This window comes from Anomaloglossus baeobatrachus, chromosome 10 (assembly GCF_048569485.1).
Source record: "Anomaloglossus baeobatrachus isolate aAnoBae1 chromosome 10, aAnoBae1.hap1, whole genome shotgun sequence".
Taxonomy (NCBI): Eukaryota; Metazoa; Chordata; class Amphibia; order Anura; family Aromobatidae; genus Anomaloglossus; species Anomaloglossus baeobatrachus.
In genome coordinates this window covers 161,502,593-161,522,897 of record NC_134362.1, presented here as the reverse complement: position 1 = coordinate 161,522,897, position 20,305 = coordinate 161,502,593, and the positions used below count along the sequence as shown (strand labels likewise).

Genomic DNA, 20,305 nt, shown 5'->3' with positions numbered 1-20,305 from the left:
GAGCCTTGCCCACTCTGGGGGAGGAAGGGAGCCTTGCCCACTCTGGGGGAGGAAGGGAGCCTTGCCCACTCTGGGGGAGGAAGGGAGCCTTGCCCACTCTGGGGGAGGAAGGGAGCCTTGCCCACTCTGGGGGAGGAAGGGAGCCTTGCCCACTCTGGGAGAGGAAGGGAGCCTTGCCCACTCTGGGGGAGGAAGGAAGCCTGGCGCACTCTGGGGGAGGAAGGAAGCCTGGCGCACTCTGGGGGAGGAAGGAAGCCTGGCCCACTCTGGGGGAGGAAGGAAGCCTGGCCCACTCTGGGGGAGGAAGGAAGCCTGGCCCACTCTGGGGGAGGAAGGAAGACTGGTGCACTCTGGGGGAGGAAGGAAGCCTGGCGCACTCTGGGGGAGGGAAAGAAGTCATGTGCATGCTCTGAGGGGGAAAAGACCTCTTGCATATGGCCTGGGAAGAAGGATGACATGTGCATGCTTTGGGAAGAAAAAAAAGACTTCAGCATGCTCAGGAAATAAGGATGTCTTGCACATGTGCGGGATTTCAAACACTTCTGAGATGACTTGGCAATCGAAGAGGATTTCAATAAGTCCTTGGCTTCATTAAAGCATGTTGTGCCAGATTCCTCTTGGACTAGTCAAGGTGATTTTTAGGAGGATGGCAACCTAAGTTCATTTTTTTAATGCTGATAACTGGTTTATAGTGGGAGCATTCTTGGGATGCAGTAGTAAAGGTATACATGGTACTGGCGACGGTTTGTGCGGTTTGGAAGACCTGACAGGTTCCCTTTAAATAAAACATCTCAGAAAATCCTTTTAAGGCCTATAACACAAAACAGTATAATGAAAATAACATACCTCAGCTACTCTGTGCGTGGAGCTGAACCGCGGCTCAGTGCCGGCAAGTACGCAGTGCTGATGAGTTGTGTTGAGGTTATCTATAGAAGGATCAATAGGAAAGCAGAACATGGAAATCAATCATAGACATCTGGTTACAAATCAAGAGTAAACTCATGGTTATGCAACAGTCATGACGCGTGACAAGACAACAACTGGAAGTGGCATCGCTGACACATAAGATTTAACATCTTTTTTTTTTCCCCCTCGCTTTTACGGCAATGTATTCAGACATAACTCGCATTAGTTTCATGTACAAATAGCACTGTGATGAATTTCATTTTTCTTATTTTAGGGGATGGGAAAAAAAAGTTAAAAAAAACCCAAAAAGCGGTTACCTCATTGTTCAAGTGGTGGACATTTTTTTTTTGTCCAGCTAAAGCTTTTTCATTTTTATCTCAACCTGTATTAAACCTGTGATCACTGATCACATATAATATATATATATATATATATATATATATATATATATATATATATATATATATTACAACAGTTATATAGATTATCTGGGCCTTTTGTCTTCTGTAGGGTTAAGCAAAGGTGATCTATTTTACTCACCAACTGCCTTGTAGAAGCCTTCCATTTATTCTATGAATGTTATGCTGCCATATTGTTTCATTTTTTTTAACCTGAGTGTCTTTTTAAACCACTGTCTATGTCTTAATTAAAGTATTCATGTTTTTGGCATATTATACTCCTGATTCTCCTGGTGTTTTTGTTTTCTATTACAACAGTTATAGAGATTATCTGGCACTTTTGTCTTCTGTGGGGTTAAGCAATTATTGGCAGATCGTTGTTAACGATCTGCCTGTTCTGCCCTGTGACAATCTCTCTCAGATTACAGCAGTCGTGGACCAATCCTGCCGGAGATTCTCCTAGTTCGTGTAACATCCAAAAAGGTGCTCCTTCTCTTTAGTGAAAAAAAGGGAACCAGCACGATCTGAAATTGGCATGCATCATATAAAAAGTGAAAATTCACAAATTTATTCCAACTGTACTATAATAAAAAAAAATGAGATTTTTAGCAAATAATTGATCAATTTTTTGAGCCACCCCTGCCAACGTCACGGCAAATCTCAATAGGGGGGTCCTACTCTACATTCTGTATTCTGCTTTTAACTTTATCTAGGAGGCCGCATGGCACATGAAATACAGAATGTAGAGTAGGACCCCCCTATTGAGATTTGCCGTGACGTTGGCAGGGGTGGCTCAAAAAATTGATCAATTATTTGCTAAAAATCTCATTTTTTTATTGTAGTACAGTTGGAATAAATCTGTGAATTTTCACTTTTTATATGATGCATGCCAATTTCAGATCGTGCTGGCTCCCCTCTCTCTCTGTTTGGTCGTAGTTATGCTACAAATTCTGGTGGCCGGTCACCACCATGCCATGCACGCCTGATTTTGGTTTGCTTTGTATTCCTCCTGTTGGTAGCTGTTCAGATTCAGTTGCCTCACCCTTTCCACAGGCATTGCTAATTAAGCACCATCTTGGATCTGGTCCGCCTTTATCAATGGTTGCTGTTTGGCACTGGGAGGATCAGTTCTGATATAGTCCTGGTATGGTGCAGAGCTTGCTCCACATGCTGGGACCTGGGCTGGTCTCTATCCACAAGTGCCTTTTTTGCAACATAGAAGCGGTTATATACAGGTTACAGGTATGTGTGCTGTATTATGGTTCTGCTTTTAACTTTATCTAGGAGGCCGCATGGCACATGAAATACAGAATGTAGAGTAGGACCCCCCTATTGAGATTTGCCGTGACGTTGGCAGGGGTGGCTCAAAAAATTGATCAATTATTTGCTAAAAATCTCATTTTTTTATTGTAGTACAGTTGGAATAAATCTGTGAATTTTCACTTTTTATATGATGCATGCCAATTTCAGATCGTGCTGGCTCCCCTCTCTCCTTCTCTTTAGTCAATAGGACGTCATTGCTGAAATCATGTTGACAGAGCCAGCTGTCAATCAACATAACATTGACACCCCATTGACGGAAGAGAGTAGAATCGAAGGAACTGCTCTGTCAACGTGATGTCACAAAGTAGGAGAAAACCCGGTAAGAGCGATTCGTGACCACTTTGACCTTGGAGAGATCGTCGCACGGCAGAACAGGCAGGTTGTTAGAAGGTGCTTAAACTCATAGTTAAAATAAAAAGTCCCTTTAAATTGAGGTATATCCTATGAAGACCAGCCTGTGGTTGGGCTTCAAATAAAAACTAACATAGGAGCCTAGAAGCCTTCAGCTTTGAATGGAGCCGGGGTGCATGCAAACTGGTAATTTGGCCACATACATGACGCAGTCAGTGTTTCACTGCAAAGGTTAACCAGATATAGGCAGATGTGGGCCATATAAAAAACAGCCGGCATCTGCAGGGTATGGTATGGGGTCAGTTTCTCCCCCTGCTCTACATACTCCCATGATGAAAAATTCGATACATAGTCACAAACGAGCAGGAAAACCCTAGAGCTGCCACTTTTGGGAGAGGTCTTTCCAAGACTGATCATTTTGCATTCAGTTCACATGACTGTCCTTGTAAAACAATGACTTAAAAATCCTCAGATCCATTGCCAGACCCTACTGTGAAGCCTGGGTTTACCCTGGTGCAGGTTGATGCTCGACCTCAGAGTCCTGTATAACAAAAGAAATGACGCCGCTGACTGATCCTCACGTTCTTCAGACCTGAATCCAATTGAGAATATCTGGGGACATTAGGTGTCAGTGCATCCAAAGATGCCAAATAGCGGCACTTACCATCTGGGAGTTATGAAGAGCAAACCCCCAACATTAAATTGTTTGGTTCGTGCCTTGAACATGAAAACAGATTTTTTTTTTTTTAAAAAAGTCACAGTTTGGGTGCTGTATGTATGTTAACCACTCGATCAAGCACTGTGGTGCTCGGGTACGCTCGGTGCTCGGCCCAGTGTGAGCCGCTTGCAGTCTCTGAATGACACTCTGGAGATAAAAACATTTTCGGATGTTTAAAAAAAAAAAAATAAAAATCCCCACCCTCCTCAGGAAACGCTCTATTTATGGCTGGCTATATGTGGATGGAGAGTCGGACTGCCCAATTATTGATTTCCATTATATTCGTGACTCGAGTTGAGCCCATTGGTTCAGGTCTCAGTGGCTGTATGGCGGCAGAAAGCAGAACTGCTCAATCACTGACTCCATTATACTCTTTAGTCGAGTTGAGCCCGTTGGTTTGGGTCTCTGTGGCTGTATGTGGTTGGAGAGCGGGACTGCCCAATCATTGATTTCCATTTTACTCATTACTATAGTTTAGCCCGTTGGTTCAGGCCCCTGTGTCTGTATGTGGGTAAATTGCCGAATCATTGACTTCCATTATACTCGTTACTCAAGTTGAGCCCATTGGTTCGGGTCCCTGTGTCTGTATGTGGGTGGAGAGCCGAACTGCGCAATCATTGACTTCCATTATACTAGTTACTTGAGTTGAGCTTGTCAGTTTGGGTCCCTGTGGCGGTATGTGGGTGGAGAGCCAGACTGCCCAATCATTGATTTCCCTTTTACTCGTTACTTGAGTTGAGCCTGTTAATTCGGGTTGACTTAGATGGGGTTCAGCAACAAGTTCAGGTCAAGTCTGGGTCCTGTCCAAACTCAGCTAACCTGAATATCCAGTGATTCGCTCATCTCTATCCGGGAGCTAATTGATGCCCGAATCCTTTGGTATACCATCTATTATTTCATATACTGTCTCATCAACCGTCTCATCTTACCGTGTCATCAGTAGTGTGCCCGGATAATTTTGGGAGTGCAAACAAGGAACAACAGGGTCCCATTATGAGTCGCCACCTATGACTTAGGTTTTTTTTTTAGGGGACATTTGGATCCAGCCCCCTGAATTGGCTGATGACTTTGCTTTCCATTGATCGGCCATTTTTTTCTCAAAAAAATTCTGAGCTTGAGTCGTTATTTCGGAGCAGTAGAGTTGACCGATGGTCCTTAACCAGCTGCACAAGAGTCACAGTCACAAAAGTGACCTGGCATCCTGGCGGTGTGACGCCGAGCGGCGACGGAGATGTCTTAGGTCGTCTTGGCGTATTATTTTATCACTGCCATCAGCTTCTGTTGTAACTATTCACAGACGAACGACCTCCCGGCACAGAATTATAGCTTTGGAAATGCTGTATACACGTTCCCTTCAGCGCTCTCTTTAGTGACTGAAATCAGTCCAAGGGCCAAGTGAGGGTAAAGAGGTGAAACCGTGCCGCCAATTTATCTTTACTTTATTTGCTGGCGAGAACCAATCTATCTCCCTGCATATACAAGGCTTTCTGAGAATGGCTGCGGGGCGTTATTTATTCCTGCAAAGTGACTTTTGACACAGGGACAAAATAGGAGAAGCCGTCTTAAAATGAGTGGCCGGAGGCCAAATGTTTGTGAGTTCGTTTAAACGCCGAGTGCTAGATGAAACGTGTTTCCCTGGTAACCTGCCTGTCAATCAAACGGCAAAACAGATCAGGACTTTTTCCATAGCCGCTGTATAAATCAAAGAGTTAATGCTGTCATAGAAGTCGGGAAATTATATCATTATTTTATAATTGACAGCACTAAAATTTCATAGCTTCCCCTCCCGGTAAATTTAATATCACATTACCGCTGCAAAACGCCATAAAGGAGGCGCACGAGAGATTCATAAGGACAGAACAACATCATGAGATGACGCTTTAATCAAAGGATTCTCCATGTGTTTAAGTAAATGTAAATAAATATATATATATATATATATATATATATATATATATATATATATATATATATATATATATATATATATATATATATATATATATATATATACACATACACATACACACACACACATACATATATATATATATTTTTATATATATATATATATATATATATATATATATATACATATATATATATAGTGGCTGTAATAAAAGAAACAAAGACAATGTTTTTATTATTATTATTTTTTTTTTTTTTTTTTTTTTTTAAATCCTTTTTTTTAGAATTATTAATTAATTTCCAGAAATAGTCTTTCACTTTTACTATATGGCAGCTCGTACCTATCCAAGTGTATATGCGATTCGGCTGCAATACCAGACATGGCCTACAGAAAAGAGTGGCGCTGTTCTTGGAAGGATTATTTTTTTTTAAATAAAAATAGTATTAAAGGGAAGCCATGACCAGAACATAATGCATTGTTTAAAAGGGATTGCCTATAACTTTTACGTTTGTGGAGAGGCTATGTGCTGCAGATCCGCCTCCTATTGCAGTTCCTGGCGGCGACCTCTGTACTTTGGAATGGAGTTGTGCTTTTCCGCTTCGCAAAACTGCGGATCAACGCCAGCAGCGGATACAGCTGATTGTCGGAGGTGCCAAGTGTCGCACCCCCTCTGATAAGATATTGATGACCAGTGGCGTAACTAGAGTTTGATGGCCCCCAACCGTACACTGACACGCAGGGTATAGAATAGTGTCACTGACACTTGGTTCTTTCCCTCAGCATTCATGTTTCCCAGGATTTCAAATCCCTCTTTCTATCAGCACCCAGCTTTCCTATGTTCTGATATCCATCTTGTCCTCAGCACACACCTCACCCATGCTCTGCTATACATCATTCCCTCAGCACACACCTTCCCCATGCTCTGCTATACATCATTCCCTCAGCACACACCTTCCCCATGCTCTGCTATACATCATTCCCTCAGCACACACCTTCCCCATGCTCTGCTATACATCATTCCCTCAGCACACACCTTCCCCATGCTCTGCTATACATCATTCCCTCAGCACACACCTTCCCCATGCTCTGCTATACATCATTCCCTCAGCACACACCTTCCCCATGCTCTGCTATACATCATTCCCTCAGCACACACCTTCCCCATGCTCTGCTATACATCATTCCCTCAGCACACACCTTCCCCATGCTCTGCTATACATCATTCCCTCAGCACACACCTTCCCCATGCTCTGCTATACATCATTCCCTCAGCACACACCTTCCCCATGCTCTGCTATACATCATTCCCTCATCACACAGCTTTCCCATGCTCTGATATACATCATTCCCTCATCACACAGCTTTCCCATGCTCTGATATACATCATTCCCTCAGCACACACCTCACCCATGCTCTGCTATACATCATTCCCTCATCACACAGCTTTCCCATGCTCTGATATACATCATTCCCTCATCACACAGCTTTCCCATGCTCTGATATACATCATTCCCTCATCACACAGCTTTCCCATGCTCTGATATACATCCTTCCCTCAGCACACAGCTTTCCCATGCTCTGATATACATCATTCCCTCAGCACACAGCTTTCCTATAATATCAGAGCATAGGAAAGCTGGGTGCTGAGGAAAATATGTATAGCAGAGGATGGGAAAGAGCCTCTTTCTTTCTACACAAAACTTTCCCATCCTCTGCTTTTATCTTTGTCCTCCCTCATATATAGCTCTCAAATACTATAATTGGTCCCCACATAGCCTTCCATATAGTGTAATGGGTCCCACATAACCCTTCAAATATTGTAATGCGCACCCATAGTCCTTCATATTGTATTATGCAGCCCACATATTGTTTAATGCACACCCATAGGCCTCCATATATTATAATGCACCCCCATAGTCCATGTATAAGGTGTCCTTCATACTATATTTTGCAACCCCCATACCATTTAATGCAACCCATAGGCCTTCATGTACTATATTGCACCCAAATAGTCCATGTATAAGGTGTCCTTTATATTGTATTATGCAGCCCCCATAGGTCTCTGGTCACAGTGTACTCACTGATTAAAAAATTAAGTTCTCACCTCTTCTCATTCCCCCGCTGATCTGGTCAGTGTCCTCCTGTCCTGCGCTCTGCATGTCTCAGCACAGCTGTCGCGCAGTAGTGATGTCACCAGACTCTATTGCACTCAGACCTCGAGCGCAGGCACAGGGGCATAATGATGAAAGATGGAGCTCCGCTCCATCCTTTACAATTACTTTTTGCAATGACGGCAAGGGCCCGCAGGCGAGGGGGGCCTGGTGAAGCCATTGACATTGGGCCCCCTTGACTTACGGGCCCCATAGCAGCCGCGAGGTCTGCCACTGAACAGCACAGCTCCTCTCTCAGAGAGAGGCGCCGGCTGCTTCTCTGCAGGGCGGGTGCCAGGCCCCTAACCCTGCTGGGCCCGGTTGCAGTTGCGATCTCTGTGACCGCTATCGTTGCGCCCCTGTTGATGACTGATCCTAAAGATAGGCCATCAATGTTAAACTCCTTTTAAACTCATGGACAATCCCTTTAAATCAAGTTTTTGTTAAATGTATTTGTTAAATATTTTTGTCAAACTTTTTTAAACTTTTTTGGAGAGGGGGCTTTTTTTAGATTATACATTCTCGTAGTTTCAGAAAACAATAGATGACCCTATCTTTTGTATTGAAGCATCTTATGAGTATGTGCAAATATCACTGCATCTTTTGCAGCGGATGGCAGATTTCAGTTAACCTGTTAAATGCATCTGCCAATCTCTTTAACAAGCATCGGCGGGGGGGGGCGTCATCCCTCCTGCCCATCGGCACACCTGTGATATGATTGCAGGGCGCCGATAACCCCCGTGAGAAGCATCGGTTCGTATACAGATATTTTTTTTATTTACATCTGCGCACGCTCCAATGCTTCTCATAGTCTCTACCGCAGTGTGTCCCATAAAACAGTGCCTGAGATGGTGTACACATGTGCGAACTCTGGCGTCATTTTAATGAAGACCTCATGACTGTGGCAATGCGCATTCGCCGCCAACAAGAGCAATGGCGGCGCGGCACAATATTGAAATAAAAAAAAGGGGGCAAGTCAGCAGGATCCCGGAGGAGGAAGAACAAATGCCGAGGACCCAACTCACAAAAGCCCATCCCCCGTTACACCAGTCAATCAAAGTGCAGTGCATTTCTGCAAATTTGATTAAACATATTTCATCAACCAAGCATCCGATCTTTCTCCAAGAGGTATGCCTGTGTGGCGCCATGGACTAGCCAGGGCATCACAGGTACTGCAACAACACACCCCACACCCCGGTTAGGCACATCAGCCGCACACACAAATCCTTGTTGCCTCCCTCCAGGGGCTGATGTCCACACCAGGTGGGGGTGGAGCCAGGCGGTTGGCCCCACCCACTGAGGAGTTCACAGTCCTGGAGGCGGGAAAGGAAGTTTCTGAGAGAGAGAGAGAGTGATGTGGAGTTTAGGGAAGTGGTAGGAGAGGAGCAGACTGGCCGTGTCCGGGTACGTGGCCCGGGCACATACAGCAAGGTTGGCAGACGGTGATGGCTGTCTGCAGGAGAGGCCTATCGACGCGGAACCGTAGGGCCGGGGCTGGGCGGTGGCCCACCGGTACCGAACCGGGGAGCGAAGAGAAGCCAGCACAAACCGGCAGGGCCTGCGGACCCCGACCAGGCTGGGAGTCGCCGTTAAACTGGTTTAATCTGTTAGCGATGGGAACCTCCGGGGTTTCCTAGCGACCAAGACCCGATTGAAGGCAACCGTCCAAACCGAACAGGGAGAAACAGCTACCGCCAGAGCTAGAGCTCCCAGGCCTAGAGCCTGTGGGCAAAAGGGGCTCCCCCGGCATCTATCCAAGCTGGGGAGCGGGTTACCGGTGTGAAGCCATTGGGACCGAAGACACACACCAGGTGCAGGGAAAGGCAGCGACCACCAACCATCCGGGAGTGATCACAGCAGCCGGCTGCGGGACCCGTTCATCCAGCCGTTTGTTTTACCGGAGACTCTGTATCTGTTCTTGGCTGAGTGAGTACCACCGTGCCCTCTGGCACCGCGCTGCCCCTGTGACCCTGCACCTCACCTATTCTGCATTCCTCCCGCCACCTTACCGGGCCCCAGCACCACCAACCCCTACCCACGGAGGGGAAAACATCCCAGCTGCTCCCTAACAACGCTCCCGGGATCCCCGTCACCAGCAGCGGTGGTGCCCCAACCTCACCATGACCCGTGGGTGGCGTCACGAGCCAAATTCCCAGGCCAAGCCAACCCCTTTCACTCACGGGCGAGGAGCGCCGCTCAAGTCCCCGGATCCGGCCCACCGCTCGAGCCACCGAGCAGCAGCCGGACCCGAGCCGCGAGCGCGGTCGAGCAGCGCACCCCCCGCCCGCGACACCTGGATTCAGCATCTTACTGCCTGTATGGCACTGCCTTTACTTCATATAGCAAAATCCTGCTGGTTGGTCCTCTTTAAAAAGGTATTCTCAGGTCATACAGTTATGCCCATAAATGCCTGGTCAATGGAGGTCCCACCTTCAGAGCCAAGACCCATGTTGCACTACCAGGAATGGAGAGGTGATTGTGGGTGTATAACTCCCTCTATTCACTTTGATGGGAATTCTGAATTTTGCCAAACAGATGTAAAAGAAATAGCAGCATCTAATATACATTTATGACATATCTTTTGGATATGCCATGAGTGTTTGTGATGGGTGTCCAGGATGACATATTGATGAAATATCTACAGGATCGCTCATCAAAATGAGATACGTGGGAGCCTTAGGCAGGCTTTGCACACTACGTCATCGCAGGTGCGATGTCAGTGGGGTCAAATCGAAAGTGACGCACATCCGGCGTCGCAGTCGATATCGTAGTGTGCAAATCCTTTTTGATACGATTAACGAGCGCAAAAGCGTCGTTATCGTATCATCGGTGTAGGGTCCGACATTTCCATAATGCCGGTGCAGCGACAGGTACAATGTTGTTCCTCGTTCCTGCGGCAGCACACATCGCTGTGTATGAAGCCACAGGAGCGAGGAACATCTCCTACCAGCGTCCCGGCTGCTATGCGGAAGGAAGGAGGTGGGTGGGATGTTTACATCCTGCTCATCTTTGCCCCTCCGCTGCTATTGCCCGCCTGCCGTGTGACGTCGCTGTGACGCCGCACGACCCGCCCCCTTAGGAAGGAGGCGGTTCGCCGGCCAGAGTGACGTCGCAGGGCAGGTAAGCGCATGTCAAGCTGCCGTAGCAATAATGTACGCTACGCCAGCAATCACAAGATATCACTACTGTGACGGGGGCGGGGACTATCGCGCTTGATATCGCAGCATCGGCTTGCGATGTCGCAGCGTGCAAAGTACCCCTTACACCGGACACCTGCATTGATCAGCTATTATCTGCTCTGGCAGTTGACAGATTTGGTTTAGTGGCTGCTGCAGAGTATTGCAGTTTATATTGTATTCTAGTAAATGACAGATAAAATGCATTAGGATAAATTATCAATATGTAAGTCCAGGGCAACCTCCTTAAAGGGGGATTGTAACTAGGTTAAAAGTGACCACATTTAGATCTTATTATATTCTTGCTTTTCCCCTGAGTATTATAGTTTTTGTTTTTTTCAAATCCGACCTAGTGTTCCAGATATATGTGCCTTTTTCATTAGGTTCTAATTTTTTTTAAGGTAGTTCACTAAAGGGGCGTGGCTCAGACATTCTATGGGGGGCGTGTCTTTAGGATGTGCTACTCCTGTAAAGAGCAGAAAATTTGCCCCAAATAAAAAAGCCCATAGCTCTGGAACCGTATGTCGGATTGCAAAAAAACAAAAAACAGAATACTCATGGGAGAAGTGGTTATAAAATAAGAGCAAAACCTGGTGACTTTAAATTTAAATGGATCCCTCCCTCGTAGAATGGAAATTAACTCAAATTCTTAGGACTAAAAGTTTGATCCCTTCTATTTGCGTAAGTGACTCAATGCTCGGGGGCAGAATTTTAACACAGCCCAAGTCTGATAAATAATAAAACAACAACATATTATAATATATTAAAAAAAAAAACAGCTCAGTAAAAAAAATATAAATAATGGTATCAAAGAATTTCCTGCGCACAATTTCTTTGAATCCGAGATTCAGAAAAGTTTATTTAAATGAAGCTTTTAGAAGAAAGATATATTTTTTTGTGTTTGTTGTTTTTTGTGTTTATCTTCCCAAATAAAAGAAATAGTAAAAAAAAAAAAATTATGTCGGGAAGCAAAGAACGACGAAGGAGCAAGATGAAGGGAGGCAAGTTGGGAAGAAAAGATGAAGAGACAAAAGGAATTGTAGAACCCGGGGAACATTTACATTTTGCAAAGAAAAAGAAAAAAATGGAGACTAGAACTATGATCCTATGTAAACAATGGGACTATCATATTTTAATTATGGGAGAACTTAATGCTTCATCCTGTAAAGGGAAGTTGTCACCCTAATTTATCAATTTTTTCTTCATCTTTCTTCTTGTCTTGCCAGATTTTGTGCCGAACTCATCAAAATTCGGGACAATGTTTGCTGCATTTTGTGCTTAATAAAAGCAGCTAATTTTGCTCTCTCGGTTGTTTTGTGCCTTTTTAAAGTGCACAAAAATAAAAAATAATTGCAAAAAAATACGTTAATGATTGTTACTTTTTACAAAGCCAATTGATTAGCCAATTAATTAATCATTCCCACATGAAAAAAAAGTGTAAAAGAGCTTAAAAAAAAGGTCAAAACAGAATGAATTTGGAGGTTAAAAAAAAACAAAACAACAACAAAAGCAAAAACAAAAATCACTAAAACTTATAAAAAGAATTAATTTAGAAATAAAAATACAAAACCGCAACAAAAGCAAAAAAAGGAACAGAACAGCAACAAAAGCAAAAAAATAATCACTAAATATTAAAAAAAAGATCAAAAATAATTAATTTAGAGATAAAACAAAACAGCAACAAAAGCAAAAAACAAACAAAACAGCAACAAAAGCAAAAATCATTAAAAAAAATCAAAAATGAATTCATTTAGAGATAAAAAAAAAAAACCGCAAGAAAAGCAAAAAAAACAAACAAAACAACAAAAGCAAAACCAGAAATCAAAAAAATTGAAAATAGATCAAAACAGAATTAATTTAGAGATAAAAACAAAAACCGCAACAGAAGCAAAAAAACCCAAACAAAACGGCAACAAAAGCAAAAATAAAAATCGCTAAAAATTAAAAAAAAATAGATCACAAAAGATTTCAGGGATAAATAAAAAAAAACAGCAACAAAAGAAAAAACCAAAAACAACAACAAAAGCAACAACAAAAATCACTAAGAATTAAAAAAATAAAAAAAGAATCTAGAGATAAAAAAACAAAACAGCAAAAAAAGAAACAAAAACAGCAACAAAAGTAAAAACAAAAATCACTAAGTTAAGAAAAAGATCAAAAAAATAATTAATTTAGAGATAAAAAAACAAAACATCAACAAAAGCAAAAAACAAACAAAACAGCAACAAAAGCAAAACCAAAAATCACTAAAAATGCGCAAATTCAATGCTATATCAGCCCCTGAAACTTCTACTAAGTGGAATACCCCAGTGCCTTGCAGAGGAGAAGCCGAACGCTCGCATTATGAGTCCTGAGTTCACATCGGCGGGCTAATAGTGGAGAATACCTATTGAATATCAATGCCGGGAAGCAATTTATAAGTTGAGGGTGGGTTTACGGGCCCCTCGCCTTTCCTCCGAATAGATCAGGAGGTTATTAGAGAGTTTTATAAATCAAAATAACCATGAATAAAAGAAAAGTAAGAGAAAAGGCTGCGCTGGTGCCTATAAAAGGTTCATACCTACCAGGGGGATATTCCCTGTTCTGAAATTCATGGTAAACAGAGGACGATCAATACGGTATTTATTTCAGGCTAGCTCTGTTCCACAAGACACGGAGAACTATAAAATATGAAAAGTTATTGGCTCGGAGATATACCGTAGCTTTGTAGGGCATCTGCCATGTAATCTATATATTGTGTCGCGGATGCGAATAAAACTCGATACTAAAAGAAGAAAATAAGGGGGCAAAAAAGTGAGTTTAATGAGGGGAAGCGTACAGGTGTGTATCCCCCCAATTTACCGATCCTCTGACATCAGTTTTTGTCAATAAAAGTGACCCGGAAAAACCATACTTGGACCTTAAAGGGAACCTGTCACCAGATTTTGGCCTTCTAAACTAAAACTAGCGCCTTAAGCAGCACCCGTGCTGCATTCTATAAAAGGTGCACGTTACCCCTGACTCCTCCTGTAGACCCCACAAATACCTTTATAAAATCTCCCACCATATACGTAAATTGCCTAATTTGGTAGTTTGGTCTGATGGGCTTCCTAATCTGCACCTCCTGTTCCTCCTTTCGCTGTCCTCTTGTGCTGATTGACATGGAGGACGTCTCAGGTGCCATCTATGTAGGAAGCAAAATCTCGCGACTGCGCAGACACACTCCCAGCTTGCGCAGGCACACCCCGCTGTGCCTTATTGCAGGCAGAGCCGAAAACAAGGGTGCGCCTGCGTCAACCGGTAGGTTCTCTGCACTGACGCAAGATTTTGCCCGGCGATGAGCAAGACGTATAACGTCATCCACATCCCAGGGCAAAATGTTGTGCCTGCACAGAGAACTCGCCAGTTCGCGCAGGCGCAATTATGTTTTCGGCTCAGTTAGAAAAAGGGTAGAGCACAGTGCGCCTGCACGAGCCGGGAATGTGTCTGCGCAGTTGCGAGAATAACCTACTTGGATGGTGTCATCCACATCAATCAGCACAGGAGGATGGTGAAAGGAGGGACAGGAGGTGCAGACTAGGACGCCCATTGGACCGGATTGGGCAATTTACATACATGGCGGGAGATTTTATGAAGGTATTTGTGGGGTCTACATGTAGGGTCAATGGGTAACGTGCACCTTTACAGAATGCAGCACAGAGGCTGCTTAAGGTCCTTGTTTTAGTTTAGAAGGCCAAAATCTGGCGACAGGTTCCCTTAAACAGAAACCGGGCACGGAAAGGAACCGTAACACATTAATGGGTTTAATTACCGAGCATAAAATAGGAATCTCCGGGGTTTAACGGTAAAGCGAGACCGGGAGTCGAGATGTCCCACGCTATCTTCAGGCCCACATGCCACTTTGACACGTCCTTACCGTCTTCTTCACAAGTTTCCGTTGCGTTCTCTAGATAAAAAGCAATAGAAAAGTGAAAGTGGTCATAATAGATGCCAGTGGCCACCACTAGAAAACCCAATAATAATAATAATAATAATAATAATAATACAGTGAGCTCCTCCTAGTGATGGATCTAATCTCCTGGATTTCAGCAGCTGTTGTTCAAAAAAGGGAACCTGAAAGCCGATACATGCTGCCTCATCCATGGGTAGAATGTATCAGACACTGGCTCCATAACCGTGGACCAAGAGGCACGGAAAACTATTCGGACAGGTGGGTCACCGGCAGCTGCTGCCCTTAAAGAGACAGAGGGTAAAGGTGCTAGACTGAAGCAGAGCACGATCCCCTCCTTTCATGTCCCAATATAACGACCCCAAACACACCTCCAAGACCACCAGTGCCTTGCCAAAGAAACTGAGGGCAAAGATGCTGGACTGGCTAAGTGTCTCCAGACCTAAACCCTATTGAGACTCTGTAAGGCCTCCTGAAACAGAAGGGGAACAACACAAGGTCTCTAGCATCCACCGACTCCATGATGTCATGGAGGATGGAAGAGGATCCAGCGGCTCCTGTTAAGCTCTAGTGAACTCCATGTCCGAGAGACTTAAGACAGCGCTAGAAAATAATGGTGGCCAGAGAAAATATTCACACTGGGCACAATTTGGCTATTTTCACTTATGGGGTGTACTCACTTTTGTTGCCAGTCATTTAGACATTAATGGCTGTGTGTTGCGTTATTTAGAGGACACCAATTTACACTGTTAGACAAGCTGCACACTGAGTACATTGTATAAAATTCATATCTTCAGTGCTGTCCCATGAAAAGACATAATAAAATATTTACAGAAATGTGAGGGGTGTACTCATTTTTGCAATATACAGTATATCTTATTAGTGAAATCCGCTTCTTTCTCCTCCTGGAATTATCTTTCATTCCTAATTCACAGGTAAAATTTGTCTTTAGAGAATACAGTTTCCTATTGCTGAGACAGGAGATGACAGTTGGTGCTCATAAAGTTCTATGAAGAAATGTAACTGTCATTTCAGACCTTGTGCACGGTGCCGGTTTCTAGCTCCTCCTCCATAGAACCTTAAAAGCTCCAAGTGTCATCTTCTATCTCAGTAATGGGATAACCCGACTTTGAATACAAATTTTACCAATTTGTGCATGAAAGATCCATCTATAATGAAGAAGATGCACATTTCTATTAAAAATAAACAACTTTGTAAAACATTTTATATGTGTACTATGGATTTATGAAATAAAAACACAAACGCTTCTCATCAGTAAGACCCAAACTATCAGGAGATGACTATCAGTGTCAAAATGTAACATGTAGATTACGCAGAATGTTTGTGGTTGGTATGCAAGGAAACATATAATATTGGTGTACACCAAAAGTAATGACACACACACAATATGGACAGATTTTTAGAGGGGCTGTTCACCCAACTCTCACTAATTCCAACAGCTTCAGTTTCAATACTTCTTGGTCCACACTGGTATCTACATCCTAGTTCTGCTCTACACACATTATTGGTCAACATGGTCTCTACATCCTAGTTCTTCTTGACAGACATTTGTGGTCCACACCAGTCTCTACATCCTAGTTCCCCTTGACACATTTTTGGTCCATACTGGTCTCTTTGCCCTAGTTCCTCTCGACACACATTTTTGGTCCACACTGGTCTCTACAGCCTAGTTCCTCTTGACAGACATTTGTGGTCCACACTGGTCTCTACATCCTAGTTCCTCTCGACAAAACACTTTTGGTGCACACTAGTCACTATGACCTAGTTCGACTCTATACACATTTTTGGTTCACACTAGTCTCTTTTCCCTGGTTCATCTAGACACACATTTGTGGTCCACACTGGTCTCTACATCCTAGTTCCCCTTGACACATTTTTGGTCCATAGTGGTCTCTTTGCCCTAGTTCCTCTCGACACACATTTGTGGTCCACACTGGTCTCTACAGCCTAGTTCCTCTTGACAGACATTTGTGGTCCACACTGGTCTCTACAGCCTAGTTCCTCTCGACAAACACTTTTTATGCACACTGGTCACTATGACCTAGTTCGACTCTATATACATTTTGGTCCATACTGGTCTCTTTGCCCTAGTTCCTCTTGACACACATTTTTGGTCCACACTGGTCTCTACGTCCTAGTTACTCTCGACACAGATTTTTGGTCCACACTGGTCTCTACACCCTAGTTCCTCCCGACACACATCTTTGGTCCACACTGGTCTCTACACCATAGTTCATCTCGACACACATTTTGGTCCACACTGATCTCTACATCCTAGTTCCTCTTGACACACATTTTTGGTCCACACTGGTCTCTGTGCCCTAGTTCTACTCTATACACATTTCTGGTCCACACTGGTCTCTATGTCCTAGTTCTACTCTATACACATTTCTGGTCCACACTGGTCTCTATGTCCTAGTTCTTCTCGACACACAGTGGTCACCTACCTCAGCGGTTGTTTTCTGTGGGTCAGCAGGAACCTAGAACTAGAGACCTGCATTTTTAGAAGATTGATGAGTATCACTCTTATTTTCCATAGTTTGCAAGTTTGAAAAAATCCAAATCCATGAAACTCAAGGCAAAAAAACACCTCATATTGAAAATGCTAACTGCTCCATATTAGGGGAAAAAAAATCCTTCCCTACTCCACATACGACAATCAAAATCGGTCCCTGGATCAACGCCTAATCACAGAATCTAGAGCACATATCCTGTAATATCATATTTTTCAATGTGCAGGCAGCCCTTCTTGAATAACAAGATTGTCTTACTGCTCTTACTGTAAAGAATTTATGGTCGTAGTATAAAATAATAAAATAAATCATGGGCTAGACAACCAGTTTAAATAACCCCTTCATAAATCATTTCAGATTTGTTGTAGCAATACAATGGTTTATGAAGTAGGACATAGCTTTTACTCTGCAGCTCAATAATATTAACCTTAAAATGGAACTATACTTTCAACAAAGTTGACTTAAATCAATAATACAGGTAATTGTAAGAAACTTTGTAGTCTCTTATAAAAATAAGCATCCTTCTCCACTTATGAGCCATTTCTTTCCCTTCACTCTGCCTAGTAAATTCACCTTTCACTGCAAAAAAAAACTGCTCGGGTCCGTCTTACTTATTGGCGATGGACAGGGGTTTCATATAACACAGCTCATTATCCTCTATGAAAAGGGAATGGGTGAGGAGCAGGGAAGCGGACAGAAAAACATGCTGCGGAGCTCAACAACAAGTGTTTTACCATCCATCAGAGCTTGATTTAGATCAACACTGCTCAGCTCTGCTGTATATCCTCCTCCATGCTGCTGCAGCTTGATTATGTGAGCAAAAAAGTGAATGAAGAGGAGAAATCCCCCTCTCTGTGTTCTGTCTGTCTGTACATCATCTCTCCCCAGCAAACAGTGAATTACAAATTACAGAGAGAGCATACCAAGGTGAAAACTGGTGAGAATGCGGGATATAAGTCATATAATGGCCAGAAATTATGTGAGTGCGCACGCGCGTGCACACACGCACACACATGCACACACACGCACACACACGCGCACACACACACACACACACACACACACGAGACAGCTTTTTATGAAAAGTTGCTTGAAATCACAGGGTTGTCCAGGACGGACATATTGATGGCCATTTATCAATACAAGATCGGAGGGAGACCAACTCCCAGCTGAAAACTGTTCTGGTAGAAGCCAGAGGTGAGCAAGGTACAGATCAGCCCAAAACCAAGTATTGTGCATGATCTCCCATTTTAGCTTGGTTCCAGCCACTACCGGAGCAGTTTGTAGCTGGTGACCCTCCGATCTCATAGTAGAGGCCATCAATGTGTGATAGGTAAAATGCTTCTGACCTTGGTAATTGTAGACCGCAACTGTAGATCCCTCCACCAGGTTCTCATCATGGTGCCAGCTCACCGCCATTTTCCCCATACCAAAATATGGCTCCTCCTTAAGGTAGGACATGGATTGTGGGTCCATATAATTTATCAAGGTCACATTAAAACATCTGTCTGCCTCTTTGAAGGATCTCTGCTCGTGAGAGTCACTTGGGGGCTCTGACCGCTGTTCACTTTTCTCCAATTTGTCCAGTTCTCTTATTGTCTGAAGATGTAGAAAGGTATTCAAGTCATAAAAGGCTTTGCAGGCGATGGACACATCTTCTGTGCTGTAGGTAATATTGTGGCCGGCTTCTGGCCACGGCACGGCAAACAGCCTGGTATTCAGATACTTGTAGGTGCAGCCGGGCTCGCCGATCAGGATGCGGGACACCGGCGTCAGCAGGTCTTTACCTTTCAGCTGCACGAGATCTTGAGATAAGCAGCCATGATGTTGCAAGGTAAGGAACGCCTTCTGGACGGCATGGTGTAACTCCGCAGGGGTTTGGTCGGCCTCCAGGACCACCAGCTTGCCATATTTTGTGCTCCACTGGAACAAAAATAGGTTTGATTCAGCTTAAAGGGATTGTCCAGCAAAGAAAAAACTGTATACTCAGCAGTCAATCCTCACCACAGCACTGCCTGGGTCACCCACCACCTTCCCAGCGTCTGGTCTGGATGGGTGTGGGACCACTGCAGCCAATCACTAGCCAAAGCTGGCTATGCCAGTCACATATGCAGCCAGTGATTGGCTGCAGCTGTCACGTGCCTGGCCCAGCCAATTCCCACCACTGCACTGACTGGATTAACCTCCATCTTTCAAGCGTCTGGCCTGGATTGGGGTGTGACCACTGCAGCCAATCACTAGCCAAAGCTATCAATGATTGGCTATGCCAGTCACATATGCAGCCAGTGATTGGCTGCAGCTGTCACGTGCCTGGCCCACCCGATCCCCACCACTGCACTGCCTGGATTATCCTCCATCTTCCCAACATCTGGCTGGGATGGGTTTGGGACCACTGCAGCCAATCATTAGCCATAGCAGCCAATGATTGGCTATGTTAGTCACATATACAGTGCAGCAAGTGATTGGTTGCAGCTGTCACATGCCTGTCCCCGCCAAGAGGAGAAGCTTGGAGACCGGCGGGTAAACCGACCAACACTACAGAGCGTGATGGGGGATTATCAGACGGGTACGCCCTTTTTTTTTTTTAACATTTTTAGAACATGACACATGCCAGGTTATACATACCAACTGAAGGAAGCCGTTATCGCCTGGTGTAAGGTGTTGTAGCTGTACATCACCAAGTTGCTCAAGAAGTTTTCGTTTCTTAAAAAATAAATAAAAGTAAAAAATAAATTAGTAAATGAAAAAAACAAATATAAAATAACAAAAGATCATTATAAAAATCAGAAGGGTTAGTCTATTAATTGTTTTTGACATCGAAAAGCTACATATAGCTGGTATAATAGCTATTAAGAGTCTCCCTTGTAACTCCTGTTCAAAGGGGCAGACTCTGAACAAAATAGCTCTCCTTC

The 20,305-nt window shown here is 43.9% G+C and overlaps 1 protein-coding gene across 5 annotated transcripts in view; it reads right to left on the bottom strand.

Annotated features, from left to right (window-relative positions):
• Window positions 1–20,305, bottom strand: part of FTO (FTO alpha-ketoglutarate dependent dioxygenase) — a 406,381-nt gene that overhangs the window by 328,949 nt on the left and 57,127 nt on the right. For all 5 annotated transcript variants that reach the window (XM_075325765.1, XM_075325766.1, XM_075325767.1 and 2 more), the window contains exons 2-5: window positions 20,019–20,096; window positions 18,743–19,316; window positions 14,722–14,856; window positions 847–926 (exon numbers count right to left, since the gene is read on the bottom strand). In XM_075325765.1, coding sequence (XP_075181880.1) covers window positions 847–926; window positions 14,722–14,856; window positions 18,743–19,316; window positions 20,019–20,096 — 867 coding nt within the window. The remainder of the gene's footprint in view (window positions 1–846; window positions 927–14,721; window positions 14,857–18,742; window positions 19,317–20,018; window positions 20,097–20,305) is intronic.